Here is a 22,966-nt window from a genome sequence, read left to right as displayed (position 1 = left end):
ATAAATAAAATCACCTGTATACAAAATGTATTAAGAGTATTACATCATAGGGAATGAAAACAGTGTTGTAAGTAGAACTACACAGCTTCAAAGTACTCAGCATAAAATTTCCTGTATGGTAATATTAAAGAAAAACATTTAGCTAGTTCAGGAAAATCACATTATAAGTCTCTAATTTACAATGTAATTTGATGTCAATTTATCTGACATTGGACCGTTTATTTTAAAACATTTTAGAAAATAAAAAATTATCACTTGCTAAACTGAAGATTGCTTGTTCTACTTACAAACTGAGAAGATTTTCACCAAATGCAACTACTTTACAGTATGGACATAGCTTGTGAGGAAGCCATTCTGAATATATTTTCAGAACTGATGCAAAAAAAGCCTGTTATTTAAAAATTTCAAGTAAATATGTAATTTCAATCCAAAAAATATGATAGTCTGGCCCCATAGTCAAAATGACAAGCTACAGCCATATTATAAAGTTATAACACTAATGGGTGTGTTTGCATAATAGCCAAAACTTGCTGATTCAAGCTTAATAAACATGCAGTGAGAAGAAAAAAAGAGGAGACTTGGGTTGGCTGACACAATTTAAAAAAAAACTTTTAAATAACCCCAGCAAAAAAAATAAAAAATAATAATATATAAAATATAAATAACCCATTGTACTGAATTCGGAACAAATGTCTCAACAAAATAAAAACTGTTAAATGGACAATAAGTCATTGGCATTTTAAGACAGCTGTAGTTTTGATCATTGCAAGTCCAGTCTTGTAATTTTAGACTCTATATCTATGTCTATAAATAAACATTATTTGCAGTTGCTAACATAATTTTATCCCCCAATTCCTGCAGCATGCCCAACTCAAAATCCACTATGGATTATGGGGTTGATTGGCACAGTTTTAAACTATAAAACAAATATATATATAAAAATAATATAAGTTAAACATTTTTAGAGTGGCCTCATGCCTGACTCATTGGCCCAAAAGCGTTGGTGAATTTAGATAACCTCAAGTTGATCACGTCCTCAAACAGTGGCAATAACTTATTCAAATGTCTGCCCTATAAACTTTTAGTGAAAATGTACACATGATGGTGACCACGGTAAAGGTGAATTAGGATTTCTATTCCAGAGAGGGAGCCTGATAAATGGCTAATATATAGGTTTACTCAAAATTAAAAAGACATTCAGTAGTTTGGAACAAACTTAAAAAGATTTTAAAATGAACCCTGTGCCAATCAACCGCTGTGCCAGCCAACCTGGTCTCCATCCTTCCCTCCCCCAGGGAGCCGCCTTGTCTGTTGCCTCCCTACCCACCCCCTCCCCCAATGGCAGGCGGAATCTTTACCACAAATTTGATCACAACAGTGAAATGAGTATTGCCTGATGAAAACTATAGTAAGTTTGCACAACGTCAACACTTATACCTTCCATATCTTTCGTATAAACGTGATCTATTAATGTACCTTTTTCTGTGGTTGGATATTGTACATGTTGACTATATCCATGGGCTTCCATTAATTTCACAACTGTAGATGAAGTAAAGATGTCTTCATTAAAGTCTCCCATGATTAGTTTCTTTCCTGGATGCTGTTCTATCTCTTCAATAACCTGTAATAGCTGCTGTCTGAACATGTCAGTTTTATAGGAATTGGGCCTATACAAGAGCACAGCAGTCAAATTGACATGTGGAACTGTAAAGGATAAACATTCTAAGTTCCGGTTCTCAGGAGTAAATATGTTACACTCAATTTTGTCAGAACAATATATTCCAACTCCACCTCCTCTCTGATGTTTTATTTCAGTAAAAACAGCAGTACTGTTGTCATAACACTTAGCTCTTGGGTTGTGCTTGAACACAAATTCTGGTATTTGTGGTTCCTGTGCTTGGTCCTCCGCATTTAGCCATGTTTCTGTCAAGCAAATACAATCAGCATTCATTAGAGCTTTATGCGCAAGAACATCCTCAAAGTGAGCTTTCAAGCTTTGTACATTAACCAGCGCTATTCTGAATGTACCGAGTGATTTAGTGGAACTGTTGTCTTCCAAAGGGAATTTTGGCATATCTTTCAAGGCCAACTCAATTTTGTCATTGCAAAATATAGCCGATTCTTTAAAGTCCTCAATTATTAAACCACTCAGAGATCTTACACGGCTCAATGCAACATATGCTTGCCCTGCAGTAAAGATTTTCTTAAGTGATACAACCGCTTTATCTACTGTGAGTCCTTGCACTTTGTGAACTGTACATGCCCATGCTAATCTGAGAGGAAACTGACGCCTTATACCACCATCATTTGTGACTTGGTCTTCTTGTACTTCAATTACTGTTGAATTTTGGGAAAATCTCTGGTGCGTTTTAGATCTCTGAATTTTACCAACATTTGGATTATCAAATTCCACATGAATAGCTGACGGGAAATCATCATCATTGTTTCGACTTTTACTGATATGAACAACCGTCCCACAAGCTCCGTTCACTAAACCATCAGTAACATCAATATTTTTTTTTAACATAACTTTTGCTCCAATACCCAGGGAAACGCATGCAGACAAAGATGAGTTGAAAACTTTCGTATGAAATCCAACTTTACGTTCCATTCGTCCAGTTTTTGAATTTTTCACATAATCATGGGCATGTATACTGATTGCCTCTGGGCAACATTCATGTAGTCTTTCAATGTTGTATTTATCAACTTCGGCATTTGTAGCAAATATGTGAAGATCATTACAATTCTCCCCTGTTTCACAGTTTTTCAACATAGCAATATCAGCTGTAGCAAGACATTCATTTTTCTTACGTACTCTGAGCCGATTTAACATTTCAGCAAAACTTGAATCTTGTTGTCGAACAACTTTAGTTAATTCAGCAAGTTCAAAGTTATTCTCCCAGAGGTTTACTCCTTTTGCATCAGCATAGAGAGCGGTTCCTTTAACAGGCGGAAGCTGAAAATAATCTCCAACTACAAGAATGTTCACTTTTCCAAAGAGAGAGTAGTCACCAGTTTGTTTTATTTGTCGCAACCTTCCGTGAATATATGACAAAAGACGATGGTCAACCATAGACACTTCATCAATAATCAAAATTTGCAAAGTACCCAATTTTGTCCTTAAAGAATTTATTTTGTCATCACCAAGAGGCTGATATGGCAGTCTGACGTTTGCACCAATTGAAAATGTATGATGTATGGTGGAAGCTCCGATGCTATATGCGGCGACTCCAGTAGATGCGGTCAAAAGTACAGTAATGTCATCAGGATTCTCAGACAGCTGAGATAACAGTCTGGAAGATTCATACTGTATTGCCTTAATTAGATGACTTTTTCCTGTGCCTGCTCCACCAGTAAGAAATATTCGAAATGGTTCAGGGTTTTGTCCAAGTATTTTCTCTAGACACCACTTTTGCACTTTATAAAACACGGCAGATTGTTCCTCATTTAGTGACCTCAGTAAATGCAGTGCATCATCTCTTGGCATTGTAGTGTGGTTTGTTTCAATGGTACACACAGTTTGAGGATTTCCTGTAAGATCTGGAATATGTTCTTGAGTGTCATTTTCATCAGCTAACAGTTTATCCTTCATCAGTTCTATGCATTCATCGCGCTGTTTTTCTGTTTCAGGACAAATCTGGGCCCAAGCATCTTCTAAATCCACATCTTGTTCTAAAAGCTGTTTAGCTCGCTCTAGTTTGTCACTTTCCTTTTCAAACAATTCTCTGTTGCTATCAACAATGGATTTCACTTGTTTCACGTCACAACCACTTTGTATGACACCACTTTTGTAAAAGTCCTCATATGTCTCATAGTTGCTCGGCTTCAGATTGGAGTCATCGTAATATGGTAAGAAAAGCTGCAGCAATGAATGGTAATATTTTTCTGGATCTTTAGTGGGTGAAAACCTTGGATACCTCACAACTGCAGGTTCAGTTCGTGTCCTTTGTTTGACATGGCCATTGTTGTTATTGAGTTGAATTATTTTATCTTGTGATGTTTTGTTATGTGAGGAAACCTCTGATTTTGTCAGAACTCTGTACTCAGAACAAAAACTGGCAAGACATAGATTTTCTACTGGTTCTTTCTCTGGTCTGTTTTTGTACCTGTCAATGAGACTTGTCATCCAAATACTGCTTTCATCATCAGACTGGTCATTTTCCATTTTGTTTCGGAGCATATTCAACGGCAAACTCATCTTTACAGGATTTTGTCCTACCGGAATAAATTGTACTTTACGAGAACATTCCTTCAAATGCATGCCTGTCAGTCTGTACACTGCCTCTTGAGCAGAGATTTCTCTGTTATGCAGATAGACACTTCCCAACTGTTTCAATGATGCTTTAGCATCAAGATTTCCATTCATTGCTTCATTTTGTGAACGCTGAAGCAAAAGACCCATTTCTTGTTCTGCTTTTGTGATGTAACTGATTATATAGACAACTACAGAAAAAGCATCTGTGACATACTGAATATCCATATTCCCTTGCCAAGCACGCAGTAAATCTCTATTATACTGGTTTACCCAAACATCTTTTGGATTTCTTTTCAAGACAATACTTTTCTTCTTGGTACACCTGTTGTATGCTTTTTCAAACATAGATTGATTAATCCCAATAGATGAAAAAAAGGCATCAACCGAATCAAAATTGACATCAGAATTTAAAGCAGTTTTGACTTTCTTTATAATTGCACTTGCTGTGTCATCTCCATCTTTACCTTTCAACTCATCTGCATCACTTGGTCTTGTAATAAAGGTACAACTGGATGGTGGTCGTGGAAAATTAAATCTACAAACTGTATTTTTCTTCCGACATGTTTTTGAATGTCTTGTACTGTGCTTCTGAACACGGTTCACTGTTTCGTAAAGTACAGTGTCATTTTCTGGTGGTATCTCACAAGTGATGTAAGTGTCAATGAACTCAGCAACCGCAGGATCATTGTCTGCATCATTATCATTGAGCTTCGGAGCATCTTCCACCCAAAACAGACAGTGAACATGAGGAGAACCACGCTGTTGAAATTCAACACGATAAAAGTAGTCTTTTATCTTGCCAATAGGCTTTGCTGGTGACATTATGACATTCTTTAGAAAACAATGCCATCTGTGATCAAATATCCTTGCTACAGTGACAGGATTTCGTCTTATAAGTCCGCATTTTTCAGACCAGTCAAGCTCATCAACATTTATTTGTTTCCCCTCTTGCTTAAGAATAGTGTTCATCATTTCAGGCCATCTCATATCAGCAGAACTAAAAGATGCAAAGAAAGTTGGTATGCCTAATTGTCTTATCAGGGCAAACAGATCTTTTTGCGTAGACATCCAATATGGAGGAGTTCCTCTTACTGGTCTTAAGAACTTATATCCTTCATCGTAATTTAGTACTCTTTGCAAGGAATCAGAGTTCATTAGCATATCTTGTGTTACCTTTAAGCAATTTTTTTCAGAACCTTTCCTCAATGCAATTGATACATTAGACACAATTTGATAAACTTCTGATATATATTGTGCATAAAAAATGAAGTCTGTGCTGTGTGCAAAACGTCCATCTGCATTTAGTATTCTTGCATTTAGATATCGTGACAATGTGATTTTTTCCTGTCTTTCATCATGAAATGTTGGACCACCAGTAGGATAGAGAACAGGGAAACACTTTGCCTCATTGTCTTTTTCAGTTAGCAGCCTGACAGGACTGTTACCTTCACCTGGAGCAACATTTAGTACATCATGAAAATGTTGATCAATTATTTCTGAACCCAAATCAACAGGTTGTAGTGATGTGTCTGACAAAAGACCACTTTGTTCTTTAATATATGTTACATCTTCCTCTGGATCTTCTCCAATTTCATTGTCATCTTCATTTTTATCAGTTACATCTTGTTCCTTCATTTCAAAATGATCAGCATCCTTGTCTGATTCATCAGTTGCATTCAAAGAATTTACCCACTGCTCATTAAACTGCACATCATTATACCATTTATTATGTCTCACCAAATAAGACAGTGCTTGTCTGACATGATCAGTGCTGACAAATTTATATTCATAATGGCCTTTATATGTTAATTTCCGTTTCAGTTTTATTCTTATCATGTGGTCATCACATTCATTACGTGGAAGAATATTTGACACGTCTGTGGTATTAACAGGAACACACACTACAGGTCCATGACAACCATTCTGTTTTCCACGGGGAAGACAAAGCAACTTCATAAAAGGAATATTGCGTGCAATAAGATGTTCTTCCAAAGAGTTCAGACCTTTTAGTTCTTCTGGAACGTCCACCAAATGCATGTTGTTGGCAACACTCTCTTCAGGCAATTTCCCACCAAGGATTTTACGATGGCATGTATAGCAAATCCACAATTTACAAGCCGGATTACCTGATAAATGGCATCTGTTCTCACATTCAGTATTGCATTCATGTAAATACTTTAATGTGATGCATCTTTCTGCCAGATCATTAATTTGTTGACCTCTGATTTTATAGCAATCTTTTCTACATTCAACAACCTGTTTTCTGAACAATAAACGATGGCAAACACAGCAAACAAATTCTGGACCTGTACTGACTTCTTGATGAAACTTATTAACAGCGAAATCAATGTCTTTCTGTCTGTCCCTCTGTTTTGCAGAAATTGCCAATTTTTTTATTATTTTACTTATACGAAAGTTTACATCATTGTTGTATTTCCTTTTAGAAGATTCACAAACACTGGCTTTAAAGGCTGGGTTTGTGTGATACTTAATCTTTGAATATTCACACACGCTAGCTTTAAATGAGAGGTTTCTGCGATATTTATTCTTTGAATATTCACATACGCTCGCCTTAAATGCAGAGTTTTTGCGATACTTATTTCTTGAATATTCACATACGCTCGCCTTAAATGCAGAGTTTTTGCGATACTTATTTCTTGAATATTCACATACGCTCGCCTTAAATGCAGAGTTTTTGCGATACTTATTTCTTGAATATTCACATACGTTCGCCTTAAATGCAGAGTTTTTGCGATACTTATTCCTCGAATATTCACATACGCTTCCTCTAAAGGCTTTATTGCTTTTATACTTGGTCTGAGAATAGTGGCGAACAAATTTTTGAAAATGAACATTTGTGGAATACTTTATCTTTGAATTTTCACGTTTTGACTGCCGTACATTAATATTGTTTTTATATTTATTTCGAAGATTTTCAAGTTTTTTCTCTTTATAATCACTGTCTACATAGTACTTCGTTTTAAGGTTGTCTATCTTTTTCTGTCTGTAATCACTGTCTTCACAGTATTTCGTTTTAGAATTCTTAATCTTTTTTTGCCTGAAATCGGTGTTACTGTGGTATAACCCACGTGCTCTTTTGCATTTAGAGTTGTCAACTATGTCATTCAATTTCCTTTTTCGCAAATTTACTATTCTCTGATCGTCCACTTCAACGTTACATGCTTGTGCACAAACATTTTCTTGATTTTTATGTTTAACACATGTAACAACTTCATAATGATTTCCATTGCAGTGCTTCAAATAGATTGCATTATCTGTAAATGACTGTTCGGTAGGTGCGTGTGCATTCCATCTGTCATCATTAAAGGTAATAACATTTGTTTTTAAAAAGTCAGCTAGACCAAATAATTCCACATGACTTCCCCATGTTCCTGAAAAATACATTTTAGATTGTGTCAGATAATCTTTCACTGATCTGTACTCTTCTCTTAAGTATCTGACAAATTTAGAACTGTTAGCTTCAAGGTGTTTCACAACTGCACGTCTGATTGTCAAGTGTTTCTCTTGATTGCCGCAAACTGCATGTGCTATTGATCTAAACAAGCAATTACCATCTCCTTTAATGCTTTTTGTTTTGCACGGTATTCCTATAGAGCACACATTAGTGGCTTGAACAGCAACACTTCCATTAGTCAGTTTTAAGCGTGTACACAAAGCATCCTGATCTGCAGATGTTAAAGGTTTGAAACTGAACTCAGTATTTACTGTAGGTCCAATAATGACATCATCATCCATTAATAAATCGTGTAACTTGCTCATATGTGGGAGTTTTGACTTTTTCTGCACACGTTTATTTTTCTTACTTGAATCCAAACAGCTGTCAACCGATTTGCACGTAGTTGCTGGTTTGTCTGCACGTGTTTGTTTACCAGGGTCTCTGGCACACTTACTCTGCTCTGCTGCTTTTGTAGGTGAAACATGTGTGACGCTGCTTTTTTGACCAGACTTACATGAACTTGTCTCAGCAGTAAAAGGTTTGAAACTGAACTCTGCATTTACTGTTGGTCCAATAATGACATCATCCATCAATAAATTATCATGCAACTTGCTTGCATGTGAAAGTTTTGACTTGTTCTGCAGACGTCTATTTTTCTTACTTGAATCTAGACAGGTCTCATCCGATTTGCACATAGTTGCTGGTTTGTCGGTGCGCGTTTGTTTGCCACAGTCTCCGAAAGACTTACTATGCTCTGCTGCTCTTGTAGATGAAACTTGTGTGACACTGCCTTGTTGACCAGACTTATATGAACTTGTCTCAGCACTTGTTGCCTTACCAATAACTGTTGCCGTCACACCCGTCACTTCAAATGATTTTCCCTGACCTTTCAGTGACACGGCAAGGTTAACAACATGATTAAACAACATGTAAATGTCATCACAATAAACTACTACGCTTGTGCCTGTTCTAGATACCATACCTTTGCCATCACGTGCATGGGAATCAACTACAGCAAATGTTGACCTCACCTTTATAACTGCACAAATGTAGCCATAAATGTTCAACAAACATGCATCAGACTGAAACAGGGCCCTCTGAAGTGCATCTTCAATAGACATGCTCACATCTCGCAATGCCCCATCATATACATCAACACCAAAAACACCACTCAGAGAATCTGACATCTTTATTGAGAATGTTGTGTTGAAGAGTGTGTGCACAGTTGGCAATTCTGCAACAGCAACATAACCCCGGCGCCATGATGGATCATTGATCTTTCCCTGCAAGTCCATAGATGTGTACAGCTTATCTCCATGCAACAGAACAGCATTCAGGTCCTCTGTTGTCCAGGTCAGCACATCCTTCAGCACATTCATCATGACTGCAGTGATGCTGTTTGCTGCACACTGTCTGCCACTGTTGAAACGAAATCGGGAATCACCCTGATGAAAGGAACCCTGTATGACTTTCTGTGGAAAATAATCAGAATTATTGACATCAAAAGATGAACACATTGAACGGTTATTGGAAGCCATTGGAAGGTTTTTGGAAAGTATTTGGAAGTTTTTGGCATTTGCCGGGATAGCCGGGAGGTTGGCATTTGCCGGGATAGCCGGGAGGTTGGCATTTGCCGGGATATCCAGGAGGTTGGCATTTGCCGGGATTTCCAGGAGGTATTTGGTAAATACCGGGCTCTCGATAGTAGAGCCGAAGGACGCTGCCTTTTTTTTAAGAGGTGGCATAACCTCAGCTGAGTCCATGGAGGAACTGAGCAGAAGGCGCTCAGCATTCCTCCTCTTGGCCGCCCGGGACCGACGGAAACCCTTTCCGCGTGGCATCTGCAATTACATAAAAACACACACAAGAGAAACTAATTTAGTACAGTACTTATTAAATTGAATTTCACCCACTAGCCAAAATTGTTTTATACATAACTTTCATAATAACTTCATAAGCAAAAAGTTCAACTAATAAATCATTATTTGTTCCCTTAACTTGTACCTCATTTTTGCCCAAACCGTTCTCCTGAACAAATTATAAATGTGTTTACATTCACAAAAAAAACACTGATACCAAAGTAATTTTTCACAATAACTAAAAATTACCAACTAGCAATTGATGCTTTCAATTAACTAACTGTAAAATAATATATTTAACTTATGGTATTGCCTATATTTTCACATAGACAAGCAATACTTTACCATGACTTACCTTGGATGAGTTCTGAAAATATTCTGAAAAACAAGGAAAAAGATCAAATACAGTTCAAAGAACATTGATAGTCAATTACATTCACCAATAATTATAATCAATTTCATTGATTATCAGTTTTAATTCAAATAGAAACATTCATAATTTCACCTAAAAAAAAAATATATATATATATAATTTCTCTTATCTATTAAGAACTGACTACTTAATGATACTTTTTTTCTTCAATTAATCACGATTTTGAGCTTTTAATATTTTTATATTGTAATAATTTCACAATCATCTCCAAATTAGAAACAAATGAATGGCAGTAGCATAATTTCACAGACAGGTCTTAACCTACACAAGGATCAAGCCTTGTAAGCCAAGTAGCTTTTATAAACGTGCCCAAGAAAAAAAAACATTACTAGTGTGCATCTTCAGACAAAACAATGTCATTAAAATATGTATATATATATTAAGATATATCAGTACAAGTTGCTTTCAGTTAAAATGGCTTAAACCTGCATTTTGATCTTGGACTAGCTTAAGCCTTGTATGTGAAACCAATGGAGTATATTTTAAATATTTATTTAATGCCATCTTTTTATGAAAGATGATACTAATACTGCTACTAATGTTTCTACAGAATTCATAAAACAAAAAAAAAAACAAAAAAAAAAACATTCAACAATACAATATAATTAAAACCTAACAATTTCAACATATTACTTTAAAAAACTTTTAATTTAAGTGAATTTAAAACAATTTTCACGTTCAATAAATAGCAATGAAGGCAAATATGTACTTTTACATTTTAAATTAAAATCAGTAGGTGGCGGTAAGTCACTGTCTTTATTAGGGAGTCATTAAATCTCACAATTCGTCCAAAACCATACAATACGACATACAATAGCCTACTGTTTTAACATCACTTAATGTTACTTTTTTATTCGTTTAACTGTTGTATAAAATCAATGTCACATTTTTAATCGTGTGGATAATATCCGATATTAGGCAAACATTGCATTCTTGCTCATATAACATGATCAACATTAAAAACAATGCTGAACATAAGCCTGCATTTTGATCGCAGATTTAGTCGCACAAATAGCGTAAGCTGCTCTTGGCAGAAGACAGATAAACTGAATGACACTAATTGAAGTAGAAAATCTCAAATGAAGGTCGCTGACAAGCTTACTTGTCTGTGTTTTCAGATCAGCGCGCTTCTTCAGCAATGTAGAGAGCACGTGCATGGTTGCCAGATAGCCTACTATTTAAAACACCGTGCAGAAAACGTCTTTTAGCCTGCTTTTAGCACAAAAAGTTCTGACTGGAGTTTAAAAGATTGAAATCTGGCAACAATAAACACTCCTAAAAACAGTCTGTAATGCGTTTTCTCCTACTTTATTTCACAAAAACAAGTGGTTTTGGTCAAGTTTTCTTTAAACAATTCAATCTCGTCTTCTTTCCTCACCGTTTTGCACGTGTTGATATAATCTGTTATTATTTTATGACGTGGTTATCATCTGTCATTGTCTTAGCCAAGAGAAAACAGGTCATCAACGAATATGTTTCATCATAGTTTTCGTTTTTTTTACACTACATTATAACAACTGTTTATTAGGCTGATCTGACTTTAGGATCTCATACTGCCGAACATGACGCAGATCAAATACGCATCTCATTTTCTCAGTAGGCTAACTCTTAAATTAATTTAAGCAGTTATTTGAGACTACTGTAATGACAACTCGACAAAACAGTAATGTTGGCATAATTATGCGTGTTGTGTTTATTCAAGCGCGAAAGAGACCTCGATACTCCAGTAATACACAGTTTAATACACAAAATGTGATAATATAACGTACATTTCAACTCAACCTGGCTTGTAAATTATACTATTTACGGACCAATATATTCTGTGTGAAATTTCACTTACCTCAGTACTGCTCCATTTATTCCCCATTTTACATAAAAAGCAAACACACATACATTAATGAACAAAGCTGCCTTCCTCCAATTAAAACATGCACATTTCGATTGAGCCTCATTCAATCTAAAGAAATATGGTTACGTAGCGACGAGTAAAGACCACTTGCACGACATATGACAACTAAATATACCTCACAGATGAATATGCACTTACAAATCTGTTGCATTTTGTATTGTTTTTATGAATCATATCATCTCTAAATGGTATAAATATGCACGTTTCCAACACATAATGAACTGATGCACTCTTCAACGAAAACGATTCCAAAATTCGAGAATAACATATTTTCTGTAATAACTCTGTTTCTCAACAAACCCTATCATATACTTTCACAACAACTGATGTACAGAACACATCATATATTATTATTTGCCTGCTATTTTATTCATATTATGTGATTTTAGAACGACAACAGGATGAGCAGGCCACATTAAATTAAAACACCACATAGCGCTTATTTGACGAAAATGAACATATAAACATATCAAATACTATACAAATACTTGAAACTATATTAGATATATTATGAATAAGTAGAATTAAAATACAGATTAAAAAGATGATAGACGAAACAAGAAAACACGTTCTTACCCTGGATATGAGAACAAAATGGCTTCCTAGCCTACCAACCGGAAATCTGCGCACTGACAACAATCGCAGCTCCCCTAGTGGTTGGGATTTATTTATTTACACTCCTTGCTCATAGCATATAACTTTTATTTTATTAGATTAACATAAATCACAATTTATTTATAAAACACTTACTATACTTATACTATTATTGCAATAGCAAATATGTGTTCATTTTATATTTTACTGCTACAAGTTCACATGCAAAACCAAAGTCTGAACTCCTCCTTTTTTAGTCAAAACAATTAATTCCCACATAAGACACACAGGATGGTGTTTCTGTTTTCCTCAAACACTTCTAATCATTTTTCTTTTAGGTCATTAAAAGTAAGCTAATTGTTAATGAGATTATTTTCATAACTTAATTAAACAATTACAGTAAAATATGTACAATACTTCCAATTTAATTGTCATCTCACTGTAACTCACATTTCTTCCACTCTGACCATGGCACACATAGTGCTGCATAGTCAAAACGACATCAATGAATTTCATGACATAATGGCAAACTGCATCTTGCATCTGAGGCTGTATTTCTGCAAAACTGACCTATTGACCCCAAACTCAAATGTAATAACCTATATACAATTCCACCGCTATATTTAGCAAGACATCACTGACACAAAAGGTTGTTTTTTCTTTTTTTATACAATAATCAATTGCATATTAAGTAATCACTCCATTTTCATCAGAAATTTTGCCAAAAAAAAAAAACACCTCTGTAGGCTACGGTCTTATCCTATTAAAAATGTATTCTACTCCTTTTTAAATAAACTCATTACTCCAGGCATACGTATAATCCAGAAACTTACACTCTGCAAGTGAACATCCTCTTGTCCTGCCATAATCTCAAAGAGCCACACAATCACTTTCATAGACCTTTACCTTGACTACCTGATGATAAAATGACCTGCCCAATTCAACCTGAGCTGCTAAATCTGTGGTCATTTAATAAAAAAATTTTTTTAAACGGCTGAAGACGCACCCTTTTCCCAAACAGTTGATCCATTAATAGCAACACCTTCTTTTCAATGCTATTCTATATTTATCTAAAATAATCATTTACATGTATTGCGTTAAGCTAAACCGCTAAGTCATGTTATTGTTCTCCTATTGTTATTTTAAAATGTTAGTGCTAAATGATTAAATGTAAATATAAAACTTTCTACTGGCAAGACTGTAATTATATTCAAGTATGTTACAATTCCCCAACCACATTCATCTTACATTACTTTGATTAATTGCAAACAAAATGTTGTATAAAACCTGTTTTACATTTTAAAAACAAATATTACATTAAGGCAGCTTATGCCTACTTATTGGCTTTAAAAATGTTGTAACAGGTTGAGAATGTTTCCCTCTAAATTATATGTAGAAAATCAGAAATAAGGTAGTGTTTAATGTTTTTATAAAGTTAATATTACACTACCTTATATTTCGCCTTGATTAAACAGTTTCAAATGTGTCATCGGATATCGTCCAACATACACACTACATTGATATAATGTATTTAAATGTACTTGGTTGTTGAAAAACATTATACAAATTAAGCAATGAAATAAAAACTATAACACAGATTATAAAGTGTATAAACATGTTAAGGGAGAAACAGAAACCATTATGCCTTTCATCAGTGTTCGAACTTTGAAGTATACCGTGTTTTTAGGGGGAGCCCATTTGTTTCGTTTTTTTGTTTGGAGGGGGATCTAGTTTAAGATGTTTGTACATCACTATACACAGAATTTAGACTACTATACTTTTATCGACAACAATTGATAGGTCAAACAGCAAACAGCCACCCACAAATAGTCTATAAATAGGCTGTCTTTGATTTCACATGAACAACGGTTAAATTATCAGGCTAAAGAAGAAAACCATAATTCCTTCATTCAATTAGGCCTAAGACATATCAAGAGTCACGCAAACCTTTAACAACCTAGCCATATTTTTGCTATTTTACACATAATAATCCACGATGATCACATTATACAAAACTGAAATTGCATGTCAAAATAACACATTGTTAATATTTTTTGAGATCTGCAAAATTTCACAAATCATGTTTTCAGTGGAGCCCATCTATTAAGCAAAGTTGAGGTCCCCCTAGCTCCACTGTAGTTCACACCTATCATTATTACAACTCAAAACTGGACAAAAAAATAATAATTCGAAACGCAACATTTTTTACTTTTACCCATTTCACTCTATACACTAAACAGACGATTAATCATTGTTTTAAAACATGAATTCAATAAGCAACAGTTGATCAAATTTACCTTTTTCATTAAGACTTTTTGAAGGTAATTAAGCACTTAAGACTTTTTAGGTTCCACAGAAACCCTGTTAAACATTACTACTACACCCACACCAAGCTGACATATTTTGCACTATTGTTGTAAATGTTCATGAAAAGTTCACAAGTAAAACCACGAAATGAAACTATTTTGCCACCTTATAGACTATTAGTACATATTAACACTCTCATAAACAACATACAATTAAAAAGAGTGCACATAACAAAATTCAGCCTACATAATCCTTTTTTCACAAACATTTATTGAAAAATGAAAAATATAAATAAAACATTTTGTGTTCCTCAGTAAACAAGACCAACCTTGCAAAAGTACTTTTAATATACAACATTTCACATTTACTTAAAAGATTACTTCCCCCAAAAATGAAATTTCTGTCATTCATTACTCACTCTCAGGTCATTCCACACCTGTAAGACCTTTGCTCATCTTTGTAAAACAAATCAAGATATTTTTTATAAAATCCAAAAGCATCTAAATTACACATATACAGCAACATCATTGCACCTATTGAAGTCCAGAAAGGTAGCATAAACAGGATTAAAGTATTCAACATTACTACAGTGGTTTAACTTTAATGTTATGAAGCAACAAATACTTTGTGCAAAAAACAACAACAACAACTTTATTCAACAATTTTAAATGGTTACCATACGTATTTGTCAGTCAACTCAATGCAGGCTCATTTACGTCCGAAAACCAAGTCAATATTGGCCAAAGCTGAACACATGAGCACCACAACACATGGATGTTATACTGACACAGGAGCCAATAAAAGTCGAAAATCAGATGGAAACAAGGAAGGCTGCACTGAATTCACTGTCAAATACGTATGAAAAAGGTTCAAATTATCCAAATCTTTATTTTTTGTGCACAAAAAGCTTCATAACGTTAAAGTTAAACCACTGTAGTAATGTTGTATTCCTTAATCATGTTTATGCTACCTTTCTGCACTTCAGTAGATGCAATGATTTTCCTGTCTATGTGTAGTTTAGATGCCTTTGGATTTCATGAAAAATATCTTCAATTTGTTTTCCAAAGATGAACAAAGGTCTTACAGGTGTGGAACTACATGAGGGTGAGCAATTAATGACAGAAATTTCATTTATGGGTGAACTAACTCTTTAACACTTTCTGTTCATAATACTTTTCAGTACTCCATTACTAACATTTAAGGAACACAAACCTGTATGTTCTACTTTTGTTACTGTCAAAATGTATCAAAACACAAACCATGTTTGATAATGAACCATTAACACAATAATATGGGATTATATAAAATAAAAATTAATAAAATAAAAACTTCTTCCAGATGTCAGAGCACAACATTTCCTCTATCAATGTTACCAAAAATGCTTACATTTACAATCAGTTGTTTATGTAATGTATTGTGACACTATTCAAACAAAAATACACTTTACTGTTTTAAGCAAAATTAAAACAAGAAAATTACTTATTTAAATTATTCAACTGAACATCTTTATTTTTTGTTGCCTCTCTTAACACATTTTCCAGTTTTCTCATTTGCTTTGATCGCAACTTCAACAGAAACTGTAGCCTTGCTGTTAACTTCTGGACTCCCTTCTTGTCTCTTATATGTCCTGCAGTTACTTTAGACCTTTTGTTGCTTTCATCACCTCCTATTCCCTTTTCCTCCAAAGCTGGACTCTTAAAAATAATTAGAAGTTTAATGTGTAAACTGTTAATGTTATTTCCCCTCTACACTGTTCATTACGGCACACAGGGCTTTTACACTGTTGAATAAAACCCGGTGTACCTGAACATTAGCACATGAGGAGTGCACTTGTCTATAAAGCCAACAGTGATAGTACTTGTCTTAAACTTAGCTGTACACTGAATAAACTATAAACATTGTATTTATTTTAATTAACATAACCAATTGTTCAAGCATCACATCTTCAGACATTGATTCTGTAAATTGTTACAAGCTTAAACTACTTACCACAGCTTTCTCTTTGGTCTCTAAACACTGATTTGGTGACTCAAAGTCTCCTCCTTTACCCTTCTGCTCAAAACACTGGCTCTGTGAACATTCAGAAGATTCATGTGTAAACAATTGTTCAAGCATCAAATCTTCGGACATTGATTCTGTAAATTGTTACAAGCTTAAACTACTTACCACAGCTTTCTCTTTGGTCTCTAAACACTGATTTGGTGACTCAAAGTCTCCTCCTTTACCCTTCTGCTCAAAACACTGGCTCTGTGAACATTCAGAAGATTCATGTGTAAACAATTGTTCAAGCATCAAATCTTCGGACATTGATTCTGTAAATTGTTACAAGCTTAAACTACTTACCACAGCTTTCTCTTTGGTCTCTAAACACTGATTTGGTGACTCAAAGTCTCCTCCTTTACCCTTCTGCTCAAAACACTGGCTCTGTGAACATTCAGAAGATTCATGTGTAAACAATTGTTCAAGCATCAAATCTTCGGACATTGATTATGTAAATTGTTACAAGCTTAAACTACTTACCACAGCTTTCTCTTTGGTCTCTAAACACTGATTTGGTGACTCAAAGTCTCCTCCTTTACCCTTCTGCTCAAAACACTGGCTCTGTGAACATTCAGAAGATTCATGTGTAAACAATTGTTCAAGCATCAAATCTTCGGACATTGATTCTGTAAATTGTTACAAGCTTAAACTACTTACCACAGCTTTCTCTTTGGTCTCTAAACACTGATTTGGTGACTCAAAGTCTCCTCCTTTACCCTTCTGCTCAAAACACTGGCTCTGTGAACATTCAGAAGATTCAAGCACAAAGAATTCTTCAAGCATCAAATCTTCGGACATTGCTTCTGTAGATTGTTCCATGCTTGATCTCTCAGCCACAACATCTCTCACTTGTGCTTCAGCAGAGTCATTTGCTGACTCGGAATCAAACATAAATGATGCAGAAATAACACGTTGTCCTCTGTATTTTATACACAAATGGCCATGATCATCACTGAGCAACTTTGCTGCCAACTCATCTGGTTCCACCCGATTACTCATTTCCACATCCAGCAACTTACGAAGCACAGCATCTTGAATTACAAAAGTACTCAGTTTATTACTCTTGTCCTGTACAGTAACAGTTGCACAAAGAATTGACATCACTCTTGCTGTTTTGCAATATGCTGAACATTGTGGACATCTCGTCATCAGTGTCTGGAAATTGACCACAGGCAAAGAATGCAACTTCGGGCATTGGTACTCTACTTTGACCTCTGCTGTCACACATTCTCCCTCTTGGACTTTACAACTGTCAATTACTTGTGCAACATTGTGTGACACATCAGGCACAACTGTTATACAAGATTCTTTAGTAGTAGACAAACAAGTGCAACCGTCAAACTGTCTAACAGATGCATTCTTCATTGTATACCACTTCCCTATTTGTAGCATATCTCCTCCCCAGACAGTCAATGACAGACCACATGTTTGATCTGCCACATCATAAGACCTTCTTTGCAATCTTTGATTGCTCCGGGTCATGGATTGAGTATCTTCAGCCAACTGGAGCACTTTGACTGTCACATTCACCTAAAATACAAAATACAGGGCAAAAAATTGTTACAATAACCAACAATCTCTTTTCTTGGCAACAATAACAATGTTACACCACACACACAAATCCAACAAACAAGTACCTATATCTCTGATACTACATCTCCATAAATACTACAGGTAAACTATACTTTAAACTTTATCTACTATTATCATAAAGGACTGTTTAACAACCACTTCAAACTACTTGTAAAAATGTTATATATATATATATATATATATATATATATATATATATAAAACACCATCTTTAGAAAGCTTTTTTATTTATTTTTTAAATATACTCAATCAGCACTGCCAAGTACTGATTTTAACTGCAGCACATCCTGCCACATGACCAAAATGATGCATACCCTGTCTTTACCACCACTATTTATAGATCAATGTAGTTAATAGTGCAGTGCAATATGGACACAAAAAAATATATCACAACTTTTTGATCAATATTGCAATTTCGATTTTAATCAGGTCCTTATCCTGCCCTGAATTCACCTTCCCTTTTTTGTTTACTTTTGCCTATTTCACAAAAAATCTGTACATGTGATACAGCAGTAACAGACACTTATGTGTAGCAATATACCGCTGTCAAATTTTCATGCTGCGATTGATTAATTAATTGAGCTTTTATCACAGTATACGATATTATCACTATATTTTAATTGCACAAAAAAAAACTGTTAAAAAGATGAACAGACTTCATTGTTGTGCACTCAGTAACTTTAATAACTTTTTAAATAACAAAAAGAACCTCAAATATTTAAATAAAAAAATAAAAAATAATACACAATATAAAAATAAACTGACCAATTATATGAAAGACAATAATGTGTTAGCTGCAAATGAACAACATTGATTCCCCTGGCCTGGTCCATATGAACCCTGACACTGTAATACCTATTTGGTCTAGTTTACACTGTCAGTGATATGTAATGCACATGATACAAACTTTATAGCATGTAATACACACACACTCCACACCCCCAATCCTACACAAGCGGATTTCATGTACGCAAAAACTATATCAATATAACTATATAAACTATAAAGCATGAAAACTCTGACTTAACTCTCTTAGAAAGAGGATACATAATTGGCATAGTTCCTCCTTCCGCCACAATTCTTCTCCATGTGAGTATTGTTTACATTAGATTAGAGTGTGCAGCCATGCACTGCGCTGCAAGCACACTGTTTCTACGTGTTGGAATTGTTTACGTAAGACTGCACACCCGTGTTTTGAACATATACACAATGTTTTTTAAAGCGGTTGATGAAAAATAAGCTAATGTGCATTCTACAAATCTAAATTCGGATCTATTATTATTCAAGGTATTTTAAAGTGCTTATTTTGAAGTATTTAGATTAATGGTTTACAAATTAAACCAATTACATTTCGATTAATGGGCTAAAATAACCCGAAACCTGAAAATAGATGAAATAACTCCTTGTAACACATCTTTCGCATAAACAGCTTTCATGTGTTTGTGTGATCTAAAAACAAACATATTAATAAAACACTACAGTAAAAACACACAGCTTCTCACATGAAATTTTGATTTGTAACATTCATGTGTGCATGCCATTAACATCAACCTACCCTTTGATATTCCCTGGGATTTTTTACAATTTCCTGTAATGTCCAGTCTTCTACAAGTTCACGAGAACAGTCATCAAACGCAAAGTCCAGTCGACGCACACATCTCAAGGAGGATGAACTATTTACAATTATATCGACCTCTCCATTCTTCTGGCGTGAAGGGGACAATTCAACCTCACACAGCCTTACAGGACTCCTAGAAAAATAACAAACCAAAACTTCCATTAATATTATCCTACATAGACAAACATAAAAATAATACTTATTTATAGATAAATAAAAAACGTTCTGCTTTTATCTAATCACACATCTTACAATTACCTGTCTTTCTGAGCATTGACAAATAAGTGATGACGTTGTACATCAAAAATAACTACACGGCTATTCCTTCCTGCCTCCTGTAAAACTGCAGTAAAATACTTGTGGCAATTTGCTCCTTCAGTAATATTTGACACATTATGAAGGAATCCTTCGACCTCACTTTTTTGTCTTTTCTGCATTGTAAGAACTACAAGTAATTTCTGTGGAAAAAACAACAACAAGTTCACTATGGATGTGACAGCAAGTACATTTTCCCACCAGTTAAGCAACATGACAACACCGATAATATTGGCATGACTGGGACAAGGCATGGCAGATGTTTTTACACTTCATTTAAAATCACTTATGTTACATGTCATCAAATGCAGAGCAAGCATTTGCAATAAATTTCTATGACAGCTCAACTTCCATCAGAATAAACTGAAAATATTTGCTTTGCTTAGCACCAGTGGACATGTACCATTATGAATGCCCACATGGCTATGAACATTATACTTCCAATTTACATTTAGCACCAAATCAAGAGCCACAATTGCATAAATAATACGTTCATTATTATGATATATTTGGAGAATTTATTGTTATTAACAAGACAAATCAATTTTCATAATCATTGCAAAATAATAAAACTGTCTCTGTCGGATGATTTTGTCTAAAAGAAGAAAGTCATATACATCCATAGGATGACTTGAAGGTCAGTAAATCAATCATCAACTTTCATTTGAAAGTGAACTCCTTTAAACTACATGTAAAGATAGTTACATCTAAACCAATGCCAAATATTTTTCCCGTTCGCTATAAAACATTTTCAAACTTAAACTCGCCAATTATATACACAAATCCTTACCTTCTTTCATTCACTAATTGAACCTGGTACACTTGACGTCAAATTCGGATATATTAACTCAAACCTGTGAAAACAAACAAACATTATGAATTACCACAATATTGTAGACTAAGCTACAAACCTTCTATTTTATCTTATATTAAATATATCACTTCATAAACTTTTTCTAAAACATAACCATAAAATGTTATGTTTAGAACATTATGCTTGATGGGAACATATACATTCGATTAAATGATACAAGTTTAACACAATCACCTAGGAACCATCTCTATAGAGACATAAACATAAAACATGAGACAATACATAAAACGTATACATTCAACATTACAGTACAATTAAAAGCTAACAATTTCAACATATTACTTTTAAAAAACTTTTATTTTAAGTGAACTTAAAACATTTTTCACGTTCAATAAATATGCATGGAAGGTAAATATATGTACTTTTACAATTTAAATTAAAATCAACAGTAGCTGGCGGTAAGTCAGTGTTTTCTTATACACGAGTCATCGAGTCATTAAGTAAGAAGCAAGTAGCAGTATTTACGAACAAAAGATTTAATTTCACAATCGTTCAAAACAACCGATTTCTTCACGAATCATCAGTATTTGGTTGCAAAATAGAGCAATAATTGCCTACATATAATAGCCTACTGTTTTAAATGTACTACATCATTTAATGTTACCCTTATGAAGAGCAAAAACGTCTTCCAGATGTAAACATGCACATCAAATAGACGTTTCCATGATGTATGTGTGCAGGGGCGCAACTACCCAGTGTCAGAGGGGTATGCAGCAACAAATTAGGCGCCCCCCCTCCCTCAGTCCCTCTAGGGGGGTTCGGGGGCATGCTCCCCCGTGAGAAAATGTTGTGCTTTTTAATGTTAAATTCATCAATCTGGTGCACTTTGACAGTTAAAAATGAAAAGCTCCAACCCATATTCAGTGTGCAAATTAAACAAAGAAAAATTCAAACCTCTTTTAGTTACAGTGTCTGTCTACATTACACTACTACATAATAATAGCTATAATATTGATCCCATCCCATGATAGTAATAGCCATATGTTGTAAAACAAATGCACTGAAAAATAAAGGAAAGATTGGCCCAGCCCAGTGTCAATCAAGAAAATAACCAATGGGCCGCTGATCTACGTGTTACTTGAAAAATGTCAGAAAAAAAACAACTAACGCTGAGTTTTTTTGGACCAATGCATATTACACCGGCACTAACCCAGCGGCGCCAATTAAGCAAAACAAAACAAAACGAATGGGCCGCCGATGTGTGAGTTTTATGGGCCGTTAAGACAAAAAAAGCAAAGACAATCGGCCCAAAAAGCACTGGGAATCTCCCGGTACACACTTTAAATCCTACCTGTTGCTTTTCACCACCCACTTTAGCTGCTGTCGCATCATTTGACATGCCATCTCCCTTTTCCATATTTATTTTTCTATTTTTAGCCCCGACAGGTTTTTTACTTTATTCATCTTTTTCGACGACAACTCACTACTCGTTCCTGCTCGCTCAACGCTCATGGCGCCCGCGCCCGCTCGCGATATTAACTCTATTAACCTCTTCTATGTCAAAATTCTATGATGGAATCTTATGAGGGCGCCTACTCTATCCTGTTAGTCATCTAAAAGGTTATATAACATTGAGGAAATGATTTAGAAACGCACAACAGCAGCTATATAGCCTATAGAAAATACCCAAAAAATATATTACTTTTTTTTTTCACCATCGCTTTGGCGCCCCCCCTGGTGCTGCGCCCCTACGCGCCGCATATAACGCATAC

The 22,966-nt window shown here is 34.9% G+C and overlaps 1 protein-coding gene across 4 annotated transcripts; it reads right to left on the bottom strand.

Annotated features, from left to right (window-relative positions):
- Positions 1-8,921: 8,921 nt before the first annotated feature.
- Positions 8,922-22,653, bottom strand: LOC307002913 (uncharacterized protein). 4 transcript variants are annotated; one of them, XM_079620890.1, is made up of 11 exons: positions 22,546-22,653; positions 21,171-21,234; positions 20,324-20,523; positions 20,003-20,198; positions 17,512-18,384; positions 17,335-17,415; positions 17,158-17,238; positions 16,981-17,061; positions 16,804-16,884; positions 9,927-9,949; positions 8,922-9,553 (listed from the first exon to the last, which is right to left on the bottom strand). In XM_079620890.1, exons 3-11 carry the CDS (start codon positions 20,500-20,502, stop codon positions 9,091-9,093), a joined length of 2,058 nt encoding a protein of 685 aa, XP_079477016.1. In that variant the 5' UTR covers positions 20,503-20,523; positions 21,171-21,234; positions 22,546-22,653; the 3' UTR covers positions 8,922-9,090. The 4 variants fall into 4 exon arrangements, with proteins under 4 accessions (XP_079477016.1, XP_079477017.1, XP_079477019.1 ...); XM_079620891.1 differs by lacking the exon at positions 22,546-22,653 and adding an exon at positions 21,859-21,886; XM_079620892.1 differs by lacking the exons at positions 8,922-9,553; positions 9,927-9,949 and adding an exon at positions 15,903-16,508.
- Between the last annotated feature and the right edge of the window lie 313 nt (positions 22,654-22,966).

This window comes from Phoxinus phoxinus (genome assembly GCF_949152265.1).
Source record: "Phoxinus phoxinus genome assembly, chromosome: 8".
NCBI classification, from domain to species: Eukaryota; Metazoa; Chordata; class Actinopteri; order Cypriniformes; family Leuciscidae; genus Phoxinus; species Phoxinus phoxinus.
The sequence above is the reverse complement of the archived record's forward strand: the minus strand, read 5'-3'. Positions and strand labels throughout refer to the sequence as shown.

Bases quoted from the DNA above. Each gene is read 5' to 3' on its own strand.
- LOC307002913 (XM_079620890.1), bottom strand. From the start codon at position 20,502: ATGCAGAAAAGACAAAAAAGTGAGGTCGAAGGATTCCTTCATAATGTG. The intron at 18,385-20,002 runs GTAGGTTGATGT...TTTGTATTTTAG, and splicing joins ATCCCAGGGAATATCAAAGG to GTGAATGTGACAGTCAAAGT. The intron at 16,885-16,980 runs GTAAGTAGTTTA...GAATGTTCACAG, and splicing joins AGACCAAAGAGAAAGCTGTG to AGCCAGTGTTTTGAGCAGAA.